General features: G+C 37.5%; 2 protein-coding genes across 5 annotated transcripts in view; both read left to right on the top strand.

Moving 5' to 3' along the window:
* LOC106070416 (GTPase IMAP family member 7-like) overlaps nt 1–7,143 on the top strand; it is a 374,699-nt gene extending 367,556 nt beyond the window's left edge. The window contains exons 1-2 of one of the 2 annotated variants that reach the window (XM_056008118.1): nt 1,612–1,748; nt 5,573–7,143. In XM_056008118.1, the coding sequence (XP_055864093.1) occupies nt 5,601–6,710 (1,110 nt within the window). In that variant the 5' untranslated portion in view covers nt 1,612–1,748; nt 5,573–5,600 and the 3' untranslated portion in view covers nt 6,711–7,143. Of the gene's footprint in view, nt 1–1,611; nt 1,749–5,572 lie in introns of those variants that run through there. The other variant, XM_056008119.1, reaches the window with a different exon arrangement.
* Nucleotides 7,144–10,400: 3,257 nt separating this feature from the next.
* On the top strand, nt 10,401–15,706 carry LOC106070430 (uncharacterized). Of its 3 annotated transcripts, none has more exons than XM_056008111.1 (2): nt 10,401–10,436; nt 12,823–15,706. In XM_056008111.1, the coding sequence occupies exons 1-2, from the start codon at nt 10,416–10,418 to the stop codon at nt 14,074–14,076; spliced, it is 1,275 nt and encodes a 424-aa protein (XP_055864086.1). In that variant the 5' UTR covers nt 10,401–10,415; the 3' UTR covers nt 14,077–15,706. The 3 variants fall into 3 exon arrangements, with proteins under 3 accessions (XP_055864086.1, XP_013085792.2, XP_013085791.2); XM_013230338.2 differs by lacking the exon at nt 10,401–10,436 and adding an exon at nt 10,490–10,645; XM_013230337.2 differs by lacking the exon at nt 10,401–10,436 and adding an exon at nt 10,490–10,649.
* Nucleotides 15,707–18,409: the final 2,703 nt, after the last annotated feature.

Here is an 18,409-nt window from a genome sequence, read left to right as displayed (position 1 = left end):
CCATAAACAGGCATTGGCGAATTTTATTTCAAACATAAATGTTTGTAGGAGACTACTAAGAGTAGTACTTCTCTAATGGAACAGAAATTCGCACATTATACCTAAGAATAAAAAAAAATATAAATTTATAATAGATATAAAAGTATATGTTAGTAGATTTAAGAAAAAAAATTGAAATATTTATTTTAGACAACGTTTAAATTTCAAACTGAAAGGACACATATCTATGAATTGCACATTATTACTTAACTCTTTCTCTCCGCAATTATTTTTCCACGATTTGAAGGAATTCTTCATTTTGCTCATTACTATTTCACTACCCTGTTATGATTGGGCTTCAATAGCTTTGTTGTTTGTTATCAGAAAATGTTGTGTTTGGTATAGAATTAAAAGGGATTGCATGCTCTTTTTATATAATTCAAAGCCAAGTTTAAAAAATAAAACATTAATTTGATTTAATGAGGTCAAAATCAACGATGGCATAGTCGATTAGGAGATAAAGAGTTAATTTTTATAGTGCAACTTTCATGCTTTATAGCATGCTTAGTGTGTAATGATCTAATCTTCTATGTGGACATTTGATGGAAAGGGGGTATCTGGTAGATGGTTGTGGTTGCGTGTTATACTTCACGCTGATTATCTGTCTAGATGTGCGGGTATATCTCCAGAGGTAGAGATGAGCAGCTCCCACCTCCTTTTGTTTGTTTAGTCCATAACATTAAGTTCATAGATAGACAGCTGACCACACCAAGCCAGATGTCAACGTGGTCACATCTTATGAGGGAACTGAGTTTGTTTACTTGGAAAATTTGACGGCAATCATAAATCTAAAAGGTCATGTAATCTTTTTTCAGCAAATGACTAACTATTCCCAGTTTAAATAGATTAGTAAAATTAACATAATCCAATTAAACATCTTTGCTGGTGAATTACTACTATAGTGATGCCCAACCTTATTCGACCTGCAGGCCATTTTAATGTCCGACACACGTGTCACGGGCCACATGACCGAAAAGATTCACAAAAATAAATGAAATTGACTTGAAACTATAAGAAGCCCGTAGATCTTGTACTTACATTAATAAAGGAGAAATTTAAAGCACATTTTTTACGAAAATAGCTTCATTTCTCGACTTAAAATGTGAGTAACATTATAGCTAGCTTTGCTACTGACTCAATTTCGTCTCTTGTTTTGTTATTATTCTCGTAAATGCAACCAATCTCTAGGCGTCACTTAACAATTTTGTTTTAAAAAACATCGATGGACGAGCTATATATATATATATATATATATATATATTCAAGAATGTCGCCATATTTGTATAATAATATACAAATATACACTAAATGTTTTTTTTTAAAGAGCCACACTTTGTTTATAAAAAAAACGTTAATTGCTTATATTCATATTCCACCAAAAAGTAAAGATCCGTTCACTTTTCACGGTAGATTCTACATTCAGAGCATTATTTCATAAACGCACAAATGTTAAAGGTCATTGTACCATTATTTTATGTCTTCTTCTGTCTAGGAAGACAATGGATGCGTCTAGATGAGCCACATATTGTTTTAAATGTAGAGTTCTTCACACTAGAAAAAACTTTGTTGTTGTTGCTTTAAGTGTTTGTTACTTTTCTCTTTTTTGTGCTTATTTACCTAAACATTTTATAGGAAATTTCTCTTTTTTAATGGGTTTTCCCGAAATTACTAAATTAGTTTAGAATCAAGAGATTGTTTGGAATTAAAAGGTAATTTTTATTGTCTCTCTAATAACTAAGAATATTAACTGCTTTAAACTAATATTTTATATATATATTAAAAGTTTTAAGAAACATTTAGGTGATTTTTTTGTAAGAGAATAGATATGGCGTAAGAAAAATGGCTGGCTCCTCTACCACCGAAGCGAAAGCCAATTTAGCCTGCGATATTTGTGGAAGGGCGTGTCTCTCCGAAGTAGGGCTCCACAGCCACATTAAAAAGTGGAGATGAACCATAGTCGTTCTACAACTGAAGGAGGTTACACTACCGTAAAAAATAAAGGAACTTTCTAATTTATACTTAAAACGTTTAATAACTTTTTTTTTCTCTTTAAAAAGGCTTGGTGCTTTGCTGTTTATTATTTAACGATCATCTGATATATTTTTTTTTATTAAATTTCTTATTAGTTTCTATATGAATATTAAAAGTTGAATGCATGTGTTGGGGATATATGGATTCCTGGTCGTTGGGGATATATACATTCCTGGTCGTGTTGGGGATATATACATTCCTGGTCGTGTTGGGGATATATACATTCCTGGTCGTGTTGGGGATATATACATTCCTGGTCGTGTTGGGGATATATACATTCCTGGTCGTGTTGGGGATATATACATTCCTGGTCGTGTTGGGGATATATACATTCCTGGTCGTGTTGGGGATATATACATTCCTGGTCGTGTTGGGGATATATACATTCCTGGTCGTGTTGGGGATATATACATTCCTGGTCGTGTTGGGGATATATACATTCCTGGTCGTGTTGGGGATATATACATTCCTGGTCGTGTTGGGGATATATACATTCCTGGTCGTGTTGGGGATATATACATTCCTGGTCGTGTTGGGGATATATACATTCCTGGTCGTGTTGGGGATATATACATTCCTGGTCGTGTTGGGGATATATACATTCCTGGTCGTGTTGGGGATATATACATTCCTGGTCGTGTTGGGGATATATACATTCCTGGTCGTGTTGGGGATATATACATTCCTGGTCGTGTTGGGGATATATACATTCCTGGTCGTGTTGGGGATATATACATTCCTGGTCGTGTTGGGGATATATACATTCCTGGTCGTGTTGGGGATATATACATTCCTGGTCGTGTTGGGGATATATACATTCCTGGTCGTGTTGGGGATATATACATTCCTGGTCGTGTTGGGGATATATACATTCCTGGTCGTGTTGGGGATATATACATTCCTGGTCGTGTTGGGGATATATACATTCCTGGTCGTGTTGGGGATATATACATTCCTGGTCGTGTTGGGGATATATACATTCCTGGTCGTGTTGGGGATATATACATTCCTGGTCGTGTTGGGGATATATACATTCCTGGTCGTGTTGGGGATATATACATTCCTGGTCGTGTTGGGGATATATACATTCCTGGTCGTGTTGGGGATATATACATTCCTGGTCGTGTTGGGGATATATACATTCCTGGTCGTGTTGGGGATATATACATTCCTGGTCGTGTTGGGGATATATACATTCCTGGTCGTGTTGGGGATATATACATTCCTGGTCGTGTTGGGGATATATACATTCCTGGTCGTGTTGGGGATATATACATTCCTGGTCGTGTTGGGGATATATACATTCCTGGTCGTGTTGGGGATATATACATTCCTGGTCGTGTTGGGGATATATACATTCCTGGTCGTGTTGGGGATATATACATTCCTGGTCGTGTTGGGGATATATACATTCCTGGTCGTGTTGGGGATATATACATTCCTGGTCGTGTTGGGGATATATACATTCCTGGTCGTGTTGGGGATATATACATTCCTGGTCGTGTTGGGGATATATACATTCCTGGTCGTGTTGGGGATATATACATTCCTGGTCGTGTTGGGGATATATACATTCCTGGTCGTGTTGGGGATATATACATTCCTGGTCGTGTTGGGGATATATACATTCCTGGTCGTGTTGGGGATATATACATTCCTGGTCGTGTTGGGGATATATACATTCCTGGTCGTGTTGGGGATATATACATTCCTGGTCGTGTTGGGGATATATACATTCCTGGTCGTGTTGGGGATATATACATTCCTGGTCGTGTTGGGGATATATACATTCCTGTTCGTGTTGGGGATATATACATTCCTGGTCGTGTTGGGGATATATACATTCCTGGTCGTGTTGGGGATATATACATTCCTGGTCGTGTTGGGGATATATACATTCCTGGTCGTGTTGGGGATATATACATTCCTGGTCGTGTTGGGGATATATACATTCCTGGTCGTGTTGGGGATATATACATTCCTGGTCGTGTTGGGGATATATACATTCCTGGTCGTGTTGGGGATATATACATTCCTGGTCGTGTTGGGGATATATACATTCCTGGTCGTGTTGGGGATATATACATTCCTGGTCGTGTTGGGGATATATACATTCCTGGTCGTACGGAATGCGCGCTGGACTGTCGCTCGGTCGATGATCCTTAGTTTATATCATGCCCGCTGTCACCCCCCGTCGTCCTGCGGAAGGTTTGAACTGGGTAGCAAGTTATTTTCATCTCTGAAGGAGAATCTGAAACATATAAAACATTTTACAAACAAATACACACATATATATAAATACGTAAAAAAAAGAAAGTAAAATGTAAATAAAAAAAAAAGTTTTAGAAAAAGCCTGTTGGCCTCCTTCAGTCCTAGAGCGACATGTAAGATGGAAGCCTGGGCAATGTTTACGGTCGGAACGATGTTGTCCCCACAGCAGTTCCCCCCTCTTCATGCATGAATCAATTAGTTTGAATCAGTCATGCAGGCCTAAATAATTTGTAATTGGTATAGAATAACAATAATAAATTTGAGTAAAAAAAATAAAAAAGTTCCCCTTTCAGACCTTGTGGTCTATAGGGCAGATGATGTAAAGGTCATCTGTTTCTGTGGCCTACGGTTAACGAGGGTGTCATGTGGTCAGCACAACGACCAACCGCCTTTACTTTTCCCTAACTATCGTCAGGTAGCCTTTAGAGCTGGGTGGACACAGAGGCGCCCGAAGATCCCGAAATTTAAAATCCCAGTCTTCACCAGGATTCGTACTCCGTTCCCCGGTTCGAAAGCCAAGCGCTTTACCGCTCAGCCACCGTGATTTGAAATACCCATTTTTTTTTGTTCAGCACAATTTCTTGCTTTTAGCATGCACAAAGCGTTATGGTCCAATTAACTTGAGTGGACTAGTTGGGGGGAAGGTAGGAGGGTTATCTAGGAGAAGTTTTCCGTGCTGGCTTTCCAAATTTCAGAGTTTTAACATAATTGTAAAATACATGTATTAGACCTTGCGATTTGTGGGGAACGATGATATATAGGTCATGTTTTTTTGGCTAACGGTTAACAATCAGGGGTGTCATGTGACCAGCACAGCGACCAACTGCCTTTTTTTTTTCCCCATTTGAGTTGGGTGGACTCTAAGCGTCCTTATAACTTTTGAAATTTAGATTTAGAACTATGACCGAGTGATCTATTGTATAGGCCAGTCTCTTTGTACGCGTAGGTTTGAATCCTACCAGTTTCTTTAAGTTTTCGCACATATATACAGACTGGATAGGAAGACAGACAGAAGGAGTTCAACAAAAGTTTTAAAAAATTGTATTTTGTTTACAATCAATTGTCCGTACAAACTGAAATCTAAACGTTATGTTATTATAATGTTGGAAACTTGTGTAGTTACTAGCATGAACTATTTATAAATAAATTAAAAATAGCTAAAGAGTCATATTTTTTTTCAATGGCAATAGCAGTAGGTAAATATTAAAATACACATCGTTTCTTACCCCAGATATAACAGAAACCATACCCGACACAGGATGAAGAGTATTACTATTATATTGGTTGGTAAAACTGGCAACGGCAAAAGTTCAACAGGAAATACTATTCTGTGTAGAAGCGTTTTCAACAGCATGGCCAGCACGTCAGCCGTCACCAAGGAGATACAACTCAACTATTCTGAATACTTAGATACTGTCCTTAAAGTTGTTGACACGCCTGGGATACAAGATTCAGATTCTATTCAGTCTTTCAATGGAACTATCAAACGAGCGAAAAGTCTTTGTCCTGAAGGCTTAAATGCAATAGTTTTTGTTATGAAATTCAACGGACATGTTACAAAGGAAGATCTAGACGCCGTAGATGTTTTAAAATCAATTTTTGGAGAAGAATTTATAAAAAAGCATTGCATTTTACTGATGACACATGGAGATAATTTTGATCTTGAAGAAATCGAAAACTTTAAAGATTGGTGTGACCTTCAGGAAAACAAGTATTTAAAAATTCTATTGGAATGGTGCGAGGAAAGGATTTTATTAATTGATAACAAAACTAAAGACAAAAACAAAATTAATAATCAGTTAAATTCTCTAATAGATTTAGTGAGTGCAATGAAAGAAGAGCACGCTTCAGAGTCAAAAATTTCTTTAGACAGAAGCCAAAGCAAGAAAAAGAGAAAAAATGCAGCATCGAAAGATCCTTTCTTGAAAGAGGAAACATTAAGGGAATCCAGTTTGCTTGTCCAGCAGCTTGGGCAGATTTCACTGAGTGACCCCAAAGGTCAGAAGAAGCGAATGGAAATGTTAAAGAAAAGGTCAGAGTCACTGTTGAAACATATTCGAGATCAAGACAGATGTTCAGGGACGTTTCGAGAGTATATGGGACATGCTTTCAACATTCGAAACAGCATTGAAGATCAACTCCTGAGCACGCTGGACGCAGTGGAGATATGTAAAGAAAGTAAAGCAATGAAGAGCTCAGAGGAAAAAAATGACAAAATGGACAAGGCATCAGACGACATCCTTGTGTCGGTACGTCTGATGGAGCTCAGGCTGAAGGAAGATGCCTCAAGGGTAGAAGTTGAAAACATAAACGTCCTTCACCGCTGGGTGACTGACATCCTACACAGTGCCACTGCCAATGCTTCTTAATTTGTATCTTTGAGTACCAGCATGTAAACAACTCATTTCTGATTTGTACCGTAAATATGTATGTATGACCTCATTACAAGAAGTCTTGTATTAGTTCATTGCATGGAACTGCACAATTAGATAATGAACAATGCTAACAAAAAAGCCAATTTCGATGTGATTCACTTGAGACTTACTTTGAACTAATTCCATATTTACAACCGTAACTTTCTTATCCATGAACTGACTGAAGGATTTTATTGTCAGCCAGGGCGTGATAACATTTACTCCATACCTCTCCCCTTTCATTTCACGTATTACTTGTGCCCATGTTTGCGTGTGTCTCTTATTATTTAAATATATAATCAGCTAATCAAATTGTTATGATCAAATAATATTACTTTTTTATATTTAAAGGATTACAAGTAATAAAAAGTGTATATTTTTTTTAAAAGTGCTGATTTTGTTTTGTATTATATTTAATTTCAAGTGGCCATCCTTTTTTTTTTTTAGTTTGGTTTCATTTTTATCAAGGAAATTTGGTTGGACTTTAGAGTCAGTTCACGTAGCGCATTTGTAATAAATATTAGTAGCAATGTTATTTTCGTTTTTTTTTTTCGTAGTTACGTATCGGTTGACTCCCCAAATGTGTCTAGTTTAACATATAATGTGGTTCACTAAAAATGGAAAGTATCGTTCATGTTAGTGAAGTCTTACAAGATTCGCTTCGCTGTGGAGATCGATATCTTTAATCAATATCTGTGAAGGAACCTAAAGTAGTCTCCAATTTTTACAAAGCTTATAGAAAGCTCACTCTGTCTGTCTGTCTGTCTGTCTGTCTTTCTGGCCAAAACTTTGTACACGTTATTTCTCCGACACACAAAGTCGGATCAAGCTGAAATTTTGCACAATTATTTCCATAATCTGACTACACAAGAATCAGTTAGTTAACTATTGGTTATACAAATATTTTGGTATCTTAAACAAGGGAAAGAAATAGCACTTGACTGAAATGGTGGTATAAGCTAAATAATTAACTATTTGCTAGGTAGTCGTTTCAGGATTAGTGAAGACTGAATGAAATAGAAACAAAGGATAACTATACAATCTTCCATGTTTATAGACTCCTCGCTAGCAAAGTGTTTACTGTGTTGGCTTGAGAAGCCTGAGAAGGTTTTAACCCACAAATTCGAATTGAGATCGTTTCATTTTTTTAAATACATAAAAAAATCGACCACCCAGATAACCCTTCCCAAATGGTCCAGTTAAGTGATAGGATCATAGCGTATTGAGAACGCTAAAAGCATGAAATTGAGAAAAAAACGAAAAAAAATTAAAAAAAATATTTCTAATCGCACGGATTTATTATTGTTAGTCTGGATCTATTACAAATTTAATTACATGACTGATGCAAACTAACTGATACACTTAATATAAACTTTATTTTATTTTGTTTTTTTTTTTTGCTTGTAATATCATTTTGTAACCTACTAAATAGAACTCGATTAAAGTCCACTGTCTGCCGTTTGCCAGATATCCTTGGTCCACTATTCACAAGGACAGGTACAATGTTGTATTTTGAAAGTGTCAGCGTAGCTCGCGCTAGAGGCACAACAAATTATGGGGTCATTACTCTTACTTACACATCATTGTCACTGGTGTGTGTATATGTGTAAAATCTATTTTATTCGGAATATATGCACGGATGACCGGAAGTGTGAAAGTGTAGAGGAAGACAGAACCCAGTGTGTGATATATCATATATCCTATCAAGAGTAATAAAGCTCTGTGTTTGTCTTGACTGAGTTATTAAGTGTTTTGTAATTACAGCTGAACCCAGAGACAACTAGACTTGGCGAGAATGTTGCATGGGTTGCCTGAGCCAGCCAGGAAAACCAGTGACTTGGCAGAATTTTACTCATTAATTGACATGCATGACGCGTAGGACGTAATCATCTTCCTTTTTGAAGTAACGTCTGTATATAAGATATAAACTAGAGTAATTTCTATAGAGCTAGATAAAACAGAAAGCAGTAACATATATTTGGAGGCTCATTCTTCTAGGTATATGAGTCCTTGTCCACTTGGACATTGTAAGTTCGGACACTGTTTCGTCATTGCAAAAAGGTCAAGGACTGATTTAGCCGTGAAGTTACATGTTAGCTCATATGGCACAAGAAAAGAAAAATTGGAAGCTAGTACTATAAATAAGATCACAGTTAAAAGCTGCTAGGAAAAGAGATGGGACGGATTGTAACTGCTTTCCAGGAGTGGATAGAAGAAAAGAGGACGAGATATATATCATAATAAACGAGCTTAAGAGAGTGAAGTAAGAGCTTAAGAGAGCTAAAGAGAGAGAAGTGAGAGCTCAATAGAGAGAAGCAAGAGCTAAAGAGAGAGAGAGAGAAGTGAGAGCTAAAGAGAGAGAAGTGAGAGCTAAAGAGAGAGAAGCAAGAGCTAAAGAGAGGGAAGTGAGAGCTAAAAGAGGGAAGTGAGAGCTAAAGAGAGAGAAGTGAGAGCTAAAGAGAGAAAAGTGAGAGCTAAAGAGAGAGAGCTAAAGAGAGAGAAGTGAGAGCTAAAGAGAGAGAGAGAAGCAAGGGCTAAAGAGAGAGAGAGAGAAGTGAGAGCTAAAGAGAGAGAAGCGAGAGCTAAAGAGAGAGAAGTGAGAGCTAAAGAGAGAAAAGTGAGAGCTAGAGAGAGAGCGAGAGCTAAAGAGAAAGAGCGAGAGCTAAAGAGAGAGAAGTGAGAGCTAAAGAGAGAGAAGTGAGAGCTAAAGAGAGAAAAGTGAGAGCTAAAGAGAGAGAGAGAGAGCTAAAGAGAAAGAGCGAGAGCTAAAGAGAGAAAAGTGAGAGCTAAAGAGAGAGAAGTGAGAGCTAAAGAGAGAAGTGAGAGCTAAAGAGAGAGAGAGAAGCAGGGCTAAAGAGAGAGAGAAAAGTGAGAGCTAAAGAGACAGAAGCGAGAGCTAAAGAGAGAGAAGTGAGAGCTAAAGAGAAAGAGGCTGATGGAGAAATACACAAGTTGAAAGTAAGAGAGTTGGTATTTAGAAAGTCAAAAGAAGAAATAGAAGAACACAAAGCTACAACCGTTTAATCCAAATGTCAACCAGACGGATGCATATTCGACTAGATTTGAAGTGTCCAGTCTACAGCTGTACCCAAATGTCAGAGGGGAAGTCATCTATACACACACTGTTACAGGCAAAGGCACTTTCTAAGAGAGATCTAGAAGAATTTGACAAGGTGAAGTCGGTATTAATGAAAAGATAAAACTTGAAGGGTATAGAGAGAAGTTCCCTACAGTAGGCGAAATTTGAGAAGGAGGATCTTTTTTTGACAGAAGAATAATCCTAGCTTTTTTGTCTCAAAATTTTGTCTTTTATTCTATATCTTTTTAATTCCTAACGTCACGGCTGTATTGAAGCGTTTAGTTTCCAGCACAGTAATTTCATGATTTGGTCAAGTTATTTCAGAATCTCTATAATCTACCTCATTTTATTTCTATATGTTTTTCTTAACTCTTAAGTAATTCGCATTCGCAAGCAATTTTGTTTTTTCTTATTTTGGTCTTTTACTAAATTTCTAGCTAAAAGCGTAAAAGGATCTAGAGCTCATAGTCATAGAAATTTTCCTGAAAATCTTATTTGTCATGGAGAATGCGTGGCTACCTTGTGGGTAGAGCTTTATGTGAGTGCTGGAACGAATGGATCAAATACTGATTCTTGCAGAAATGGACCATAGATCAAAGAAAGTAAGATACTGATTATTTTACAGGGAAAATGAACGGGAAAATCCATACCAACTAAAGTGGGAATTACAATAAAACGTGTTTGTTGTTGTCAACATATTTGTGTAATATTTTGTGCAACTGTTACAATTAATATTGAAAAGGCCTGAAAAATGTTTGCTTTCTTTTAATTTAAAAAAAAAAATCTGAGAGAAGCTTTTTTTTAAATCAAGGTAGGTAAGTACCAAGTAGTTGCTTTACAATAATGTGAGAGTTACGCCCATAGAAACACTAACCTATCTCTAATTGCTTGCAAGCCGCAATGTTGATAGAGCTACTATTGTATTTGTGTTGCCTGACTGTCTCTTTCAGGTCTCGAAAGGAAAAGCGGTATTGAGATTAGGATTTCGCCTATTTCATAATGGCACTTGCAATAGCTGGTGTAACTACTTTTTACAGTGCTCTCTTTAAAAAAAATAATACGTCTCTTTAGTATCTTATAAGTATAACAAGGTTTTATATTAAAAAATCCACGACCTATTGAGAGAAAGATATATTGAAAGAATGACACAACATGTGTGTTTGTTTGTCTGTCCGAAAGCATGGCTAGGTCCGAGCATTGAACTTCAATTTGTTTGTATTTTCTTATTTAAGAATTTTTTTTACATTTTTTTTACTTTTCATGTGTTACGTTAGTTTAATGAAAATAAAACTTTTATAACAAATGTTGATTGTTGTATCAGGTCCATTTTTAAAAAACACTTCTTAACATGGTGCTAGTAAAGTAAAGCTCCATTTCAAGACCTTGCGATCTATGGGGCAGAAGATGGAAAGGTCATATGTTTCGCTGGCTTAGGGTTAACGAGGGTGTCATGTGGCCAGCACAACGACCAACCGCCTTTACTTTTCCCCAACTTATATCAGGTACCCAGTAAATTTGGGTGGACTCAGAGCGGCCCAAAGGATCCCGATAGTAAAAATCCCAGTCCTTGTCAGGATTCGAGCCCGGGACCCCACTCGGGAAGTCAATGGTGCTAGTAGTTGGGCTAAAAGATTCTTTTTTTATTGAGATGCATCGATAAAACTTTTTGCAATAGTTTCGCCATTTGTAGTGCTGTCTTGGCACAGTCTTGCCATCTTATGATCATGGAAAATACAAACATTAACAATCTCACAAACCAAACCATTAACCAAAGATTTGACATCTAATATACATCTTTGTAAAATTAGCATCTTATAAAATGAGTTGTAACATTTTCCATGCATCCAAATTCACAAACATTTAGTAACTTTAAAAATATTTTCTCTTCCATATGATGCTTCGCTTTAAAATAAAAGGATTTCTTAATGTAGTTTATCACAATGGTTCTCAAACTGTGGTACGCGGACCCTCAGAGGTCCGCGAGACGACCATGGGTGGTCAGCAGAAACTTTTTCGCTGAAAGCCTGTTAATCCGATCGAATAATTTGAATAATAATCAACTCGATCCTCACTACTATTAAGAACGTTTCTATACCAACCTAAACCAAAGATTTATAGACATTCGTCACTTGGATATTCCAGACTAGCTATTGAACCCTTTAGCGTGTAGACAAACACAGATCCCAGTCACAATTAAGTCCATATTAGTACATAACCAGCTTATTCAAATATCCAAAAAGAACGTAAACCAATGTTTGAACAGCGAGACCACAAATTCTGGCTACAACCCTAACCCATTTTACTTCCTGCATCTTATCTTATCTTATATAATACAGACGTTACTTCAAAAAAGAAGATGATTACGTCCTACGCGTCATGCATTTAGTCATGCATATTAACCAATGACTTAAATTCAGCCAAGTCACTGGTTTTCCTGGCTAGCTCAGGCAACCCATTCCATGCTCTAATAGCACTGGGGAAGAAGGAGTATTTGTACAAATTTGTCCTAGCATCATGGGTCGTTGTTAAGAAGTCCCATTGGCTGGAACGTGGATTCAGTGGCGTTATAAAAAATCTTCACCAACAAAAGAAACTGACCAGAATTTCATGCTCGTGGAGATTTGCGGTTTCTATTTACAAATATGGAGCCAGACATACATTCAAAGAATTTCATCAACCTCATTCAAGTCATTAATTTTTTTTTAAATGTTTCTATTTTTTTAATTTTTATTTTTATTAAATGTTATTATTTCTTTAAAAAAAAACACACTTCTTCAACAAAATGATAATTTATAAAATATGCATTTATGTAGCTTTTTCACTTTTCGGTCCGTGGGCAAGTTTTGACTATATAAAAGGGTCATCGGTCTGAGAACCATTGTCTGTCACTTTCAAAAAACTTACCTACTCACAATTGTATATAAATACGTGAGGTTCACATTATAAAGCGATCTTCACCCAAATGTTTATTATTCTTTCTATTTACAGACAATTGTAATGGGGTCTAAGAAAAGCGATGTTGATCTTTTGCTGATTGGGAAAACTGGAAACGGAAAGAGCGCCACCGGAAATGCCATACTCAAAAGAAAAGTGTTCAGAAGCAACGCAAACGTCACATCCGTAACGAAACAAATTAAAACCAGCTACTCTCTTTACAAGGGCCGCAATTTGAAAGTGGTCGACGGACCTGGGGCGTTGGACACTGATTTGTCAGAGCAGGAAGCCCTGGAGAAGTTAATTGATTCTATAAAGGTGGCCATAGCCTCTAACCCTCAAGGGTATCATGCTTTTTTACTGGTCGTCCGCTTCGGTAATCGCTTCACAACTGAAGAGCAGCGTACCGTCGAGGTTCTCAAACATATCTTCGGAGATTATTTCGTAAACAAGTTTTGCATTCTGGTTGTAACCCATGGAGATAACCTTTGCCCTGAAGAAGTTGGAAGTTTCGAGGACTGGTGCTCCCAACAAGAAGGAGCCTTCAAGAGTTTGGTCCACGAATGCCGGAACAGAGTTGTTCTCTTTGACAACAGAACAAAAGACCAAACAAAAATGGACGCACAGATTGACCACCTACTGACGTTAGTTGACTCTGTAAGTCCGCTTGGTCTTCGCTACACTGATGATAACTTCCGGCACGCACAGAGAGAAAGGGACAGAATTGTTGTGGAGGCGAAACTTCCAATTGTTCAAGAAGAAACCTTGCGAGAGTCCAGCCTCATCCTCCAGCAGATGAGAAACATACAACCAGGCCAAGAAAACCAGCTCGAGAGTCTGAATGCATTAAAAGTTCGGGCTGAAAACCTCGAGAGAAGTGTACGCGACCAAGACAAGGGCACCGGAGCTTTGGCTCTGATCATTGCAAACGTTGTGGATATTAGAAAGGCTGTTGAGGGTCACATAGATAGAGCAAAGTCTGCTATTGTCCTGAAAGAAGAGCAAGAAAAAATCAAAGCGGAGTGGGACAGACGTGGAGAAGAACGAGAGAGGCAGTATCGGGCAGACGAGGAGGAAGTGAGAAAGCAAATGGAAAGAAGAATTGCAGAACTAGAAAGGGAAAAATTGGAAAATGAGGCCAAGCTGGAAAGAATGAGGAGAGAAGCTGAAGAGAAACTCGACGATCTTGAAGAGAACAATATGGAAGTGACAAACAGTTCTATTTGGTCTACAGTATTTCAAGTTGGGGGATTTATATTAGGCAATATCGTCTGGCCTATATTAAGAAAAGCTATATTCAAGATTTAAATAGTACATTATTAAAAGCAGATTATAACAATTTAGAATGTTTGTAAAATAACCATTTTGACCACAACATTTTGTCGGAAAGAAACAAGGTCAACTTTTTAATATCTTAAATTTTTTTTTTCAAAATATCAATCAGAATTGAAGTCATTGGTTAACAGGCATGACTAGATGCATGACTAGATGCATGACGCATAGGACGTTATCATCTTTTTTATTTTGAAGTAACGTCTGTATTTTATAAGATAGGAAGAAGATATAGGACCTCAAAGCAGTGGACACCAGGTGGGAAGAGGCTTCAGACACTACCAGTGACATATCTTTATGGAGACAGCTTGCGGCCCAATGCGCCTACGCGACGATTTAAGTCAGATCTGTGTGATAGAGAAGAATAGTTATGACTTTTTCTATACATTTTACTATAGAAACATTTCTTTGCTTTTCTTCTTTGTTTTTCTTCTTTGTTTTTCTTCTTTGTTTATTTTTTTTTTTCAAAGTACAAGCATGTCTCAGGTAGGAGAAATGTCTTCAACATTTCATATCCTTGTACTCCTGCCGCTGACGAAAGGCAGCATGATATTTCAGCAGATTCAAATGTGGTACAGGATGTGAACATATCCATAGGTCTAACAGATGTATTTATAATGTACACAAATGAAAACAAACCTGAAAGAGAGAAACAGAGATTTAATTTTTTTTAGCTTTTATATAGTGCAACTTTCATACTTACATTATGCTCAGCTGTGGTCCAATTTTTTTTTTGTGGACCAGTGGGGGAAGGGGTGATAGCTTGATAGCCTTTAGGCGCTAAGCAAACACAACACTGTTTGAGTCGGGATTTGAACTAGAGCCCTCCTTGAAAGGTATCCAAGTGATATTAGCTTCTAGGTGTAAATACCACCGACTTGATATGCATATCTCAGTCTCTTATAGTTAAGGCATTCAAGTGTTTGTTATTGTTATAGTCTTATAATGGATTGTTTTCTAAAAGAACAACATCCACAAATCCTTATGTCTGGATAATGTAAAGCAAACCTTTGATATGTCTTTTATAAACATTTTTATGGCAGCGTATTTTATGTCTATATATGGTAATATTTTTAAAATAATTTTTGTCTCTGGACATATCAAAACTGGTGTCTGTAAACATTTGTACTATACAGTATTTTTCAATTGTGTTATTTACAACTTTCTGTTTACCGTATTGTTTGAATGGAGCATCAAAGAAAATTCAATTAACTACAGGGTATTTGTAAGAAATCAAGTTGGTGATCTTGATCACGAATTTGTGTAACAGTTTATTTTGTAAGGTTTTTGAATCCACGAGTTATATCCCTTGGTAAACATGTTCTTTGATGGAACACGTCGACGTACAAGGGAATGAGAACATATACTATGGAACCTATGGTCGGCACTTTTGTTTTTGGTGAGGCTAGTTTTAAGACGTCATATCAATTGTAGATCAATCACTAAGTATAGCATTTATTCCACATACAGTTAATGAATACTAAAGACGAATCGATAAATGAATAGTAAATATCTTGTCCACCTTCTCTTCATTACGAATATAAAGCGGTGTATCTTTGACGTGGTACAAGGGAAAGATGAAAATAAAGATACTAGACCATATTAACATTCTGTGTTTCTTTTAATGTACTGGTTTTTTTCTTTAAGAAAGTCGAGAGAAGTAGACTAGACCTATAACAACCCAAGATTTGGCCTAAAAGGCGCCTTAATGTGCTAATTAATGAAACTATATTGGATAAGACATGGCTTAAAAAGTGCAGATACGCCACTGTCAAGTTTGTGGTTTAGGGTTCTAGGGTTGTGTAAGACAGCATGGCTCACTGTCTCCGAGTCACCTGACAGTTTATTTAAATTAACAGCCACTCAAACTTTATTTAATTGAGCAATGATATAATATATAATTAAGTACCATTACTTCTATGATGCATGAAAAAAAAAAAGTAAAATCCCTCTTTCAGACCTTGCGCTCTGTGGAGTAGAGCAATGCCCAAAATATGGCCCGCGGACCAAATCGGGCCCGCAATGTGATTTCATCTGGGCCGCCGAAATGTCGGGACAAAGAGTAGAAAATCCCCCCCCCCCTCCTTTTCTCCAAAAAAAAAAAGAAGGTTGACAAATGTATCTTTACCTAAGAAACTGGACAGACACAAAATAGAGCAGTGAGATTCATAACAAACGAATATTAACATTTAACCAGAGTAACACCTTTAGTAAAATCCCTAAATTTAGAAAGCCTTCAGGACAGAAGACTCAAAATTAAAGTAGCAATTATACATAAAATACGGAACCATAATCTTCAAATACAAAAACAAAATTTAATAAAATACTCTGAAAGACACAAAGATAAAGGCACATTCCTCGTCCCATATGCTAGGACAAATTTGTACAAATACTCCTTCTTCCCCAGTGCTATTAGAGCATGGAATGGGTTGCCTAAGCTAGCCAGGAAAACCAGTGACTTGGCAGAATCTAAGTCATTGGTTAATATGCATGACTAAATTCATGGGCGTAGCCAGGGGGGGGGGTTCCCCGCCCGAAATGAAAGCCCCCCTCCCCAAGGGGTGAGTCGGAATTTAGTGACTAATTTTTTGCTTTGATTTTGTTTATTTTAGTTGAGATTTTAATACTAAACCATTACTTGCCCCAGCACAACCAAAGGGGTTTTAAGTTTAAAACCCCCTACCTGGGGGGTTCGTGTTAAGAAACTCCTACCAGGGAGGGGTTCGAGTTTAAAACACCTACCAGAGAGGTTCGAGTTTGAGGATAAAAAATACATCTTCAGTGTAAGAAAAAAAAAGCAAATTACGCACTCAAAATGTTATGAGCGTTGCCAAAATGGGTTTTGAGTTTAAACCCCTATTCAGAGGGGTTTGATGCTAAAAATACCTCTTCAATATAAAAAAAAAAGCAAATTACATACTAAAATTATTTGAGCGTAGCCAATCCAATCGGGGGTTTTGAGTTTAAACCCCTCTTCTACAGATGGCTTTTTTTTTAAGTTTAAACCCCCTCCAGATGGTTTTGAGTTTAAGATCCCCCTAAAGAGCATTTTGAGGTGAAAAACCCCCAACAGATGATTTTGACGATAAAACTTCTCTTTTCGATATAAAATCTAAAGCAAACTACTTTCACTTAATTCCAAGAGCGTATTCAAGAGAGGTTACACATTTGTACCAGTGGCTGGGCTCCATTAATAAACTGCATTGAATAGTCATCTGCCGAAATTGAAAAACACTAAATGTGGCTCAACAAAGATGGCTAAGACAGATTTTAGGAGTCAGTTATAGAGATCGGGTCTAAATCAAGAAAATCCTATGCCGAACTGGGAGTCGACCCCTTAGTAAGATTGTGAGAGAGCGACGCATGAGGTTTGCTGGACATGTTCTCCGACAAAATGAATTGCGCATAAGAAGAGTTGCAATGATATCCTAGTACAATTTAGCGCCACACTTTCATGGAGGTCTTCAGAGCAGGTGGGAGACTCAGAATATGCATTTTGTTAGCTTTCAATACAGGAAATAGTGCTTGGCGGCGGGGCTATGCCCCGCGCTCGGGGAGTTCCCGGCGCTCCCCATACCCCCTTGCTAGCAAGCACGGGGAGTTTACAATTTTTTCACTAACTCCAGAAAGTACCTATTTTAGAGTAGAAAGAATGAAGGGTCAGACGCCACTCATTCATGGAGGTCCTCATGGCGGGTGGGATGAGGCTTCAGACATTACCAGTGACAGATTTTTATGGAAACAGCTTGACGTCAAATGCTCCGAACGGCGCGGGAGGATCTAAGTCAGTAGAATAGCACATTAGGTTTTTGAAATAAAACTTTTTGCAGTGTAGATACCTCAGAATATGCATTTTGTTGGCTTTCCATACCAGAAATAGTGCTTCGCCCCGCGCTGGGGGAGCTCCTAGCGCTCCCCCAGACCCCCTTGCTAGTAATAGCGGGGAATCTACAATTTTTTCCACTAACTCATGGAAGAATCTGTTCTAGGGCACAATAAACGTCTTCCGAAAGAATGAAGGGTCAGAATGTACTAAAGATTATGTACACACACACACACATAAATACACATAATTTTCTTTCCGTGGGGGGGGGGGGAGAGAAAAAAGTCCCCCCCCCAACCCCCCCCCCCCCCCCGAAAAAAAAATCCTGGCTACGCCCATGACTAAATGCATGCCGCGTATGACGTAATCATCTTCTTTTTTTTAAAGTAACTTTTGTATTATATAAGATAAGATAATCTCAATTTAGCTCCAATGAATTGGTACCATGACCTTAAACATTTTTGCGTCGTTTCTTGAATAGAAAAG

Source organism: Biomphalaria glabrata, chromosome 13 (assembly GCF_947242115.1).
Source record: "Biomphalaria glabrata chromosome 13, xgBioGlab47.1, whole genome shotgun sequence".
NCBI classification, from domain to species: Eukaryota; Metazoa; Mollusca; class Gastropoda; family Planorbidae; genus Biomphalaria; species Biomphalaria glabrata.
Note: the sequence above shows the minus strand (reverse complement) of the source record. Positions and strands in the feature narration are given on the sequence as shown.

What these genes read in the sequence shown, in the direction of transcription:
- LOC106070430 (XM_056008111.1), top strand. Translation starts at nt 10,416, where the DNA reads ATGGACCATAGATCAAAGAAA. An exon ending in TGGACCATAGATCAAAGAAA is followed by an intron (nt 10,437 to 12,822) that starts GTAAGATACTGA and finishes TTCTATTTACAG; the next exon opens with ACAATTGTAATGGGGTCTAA.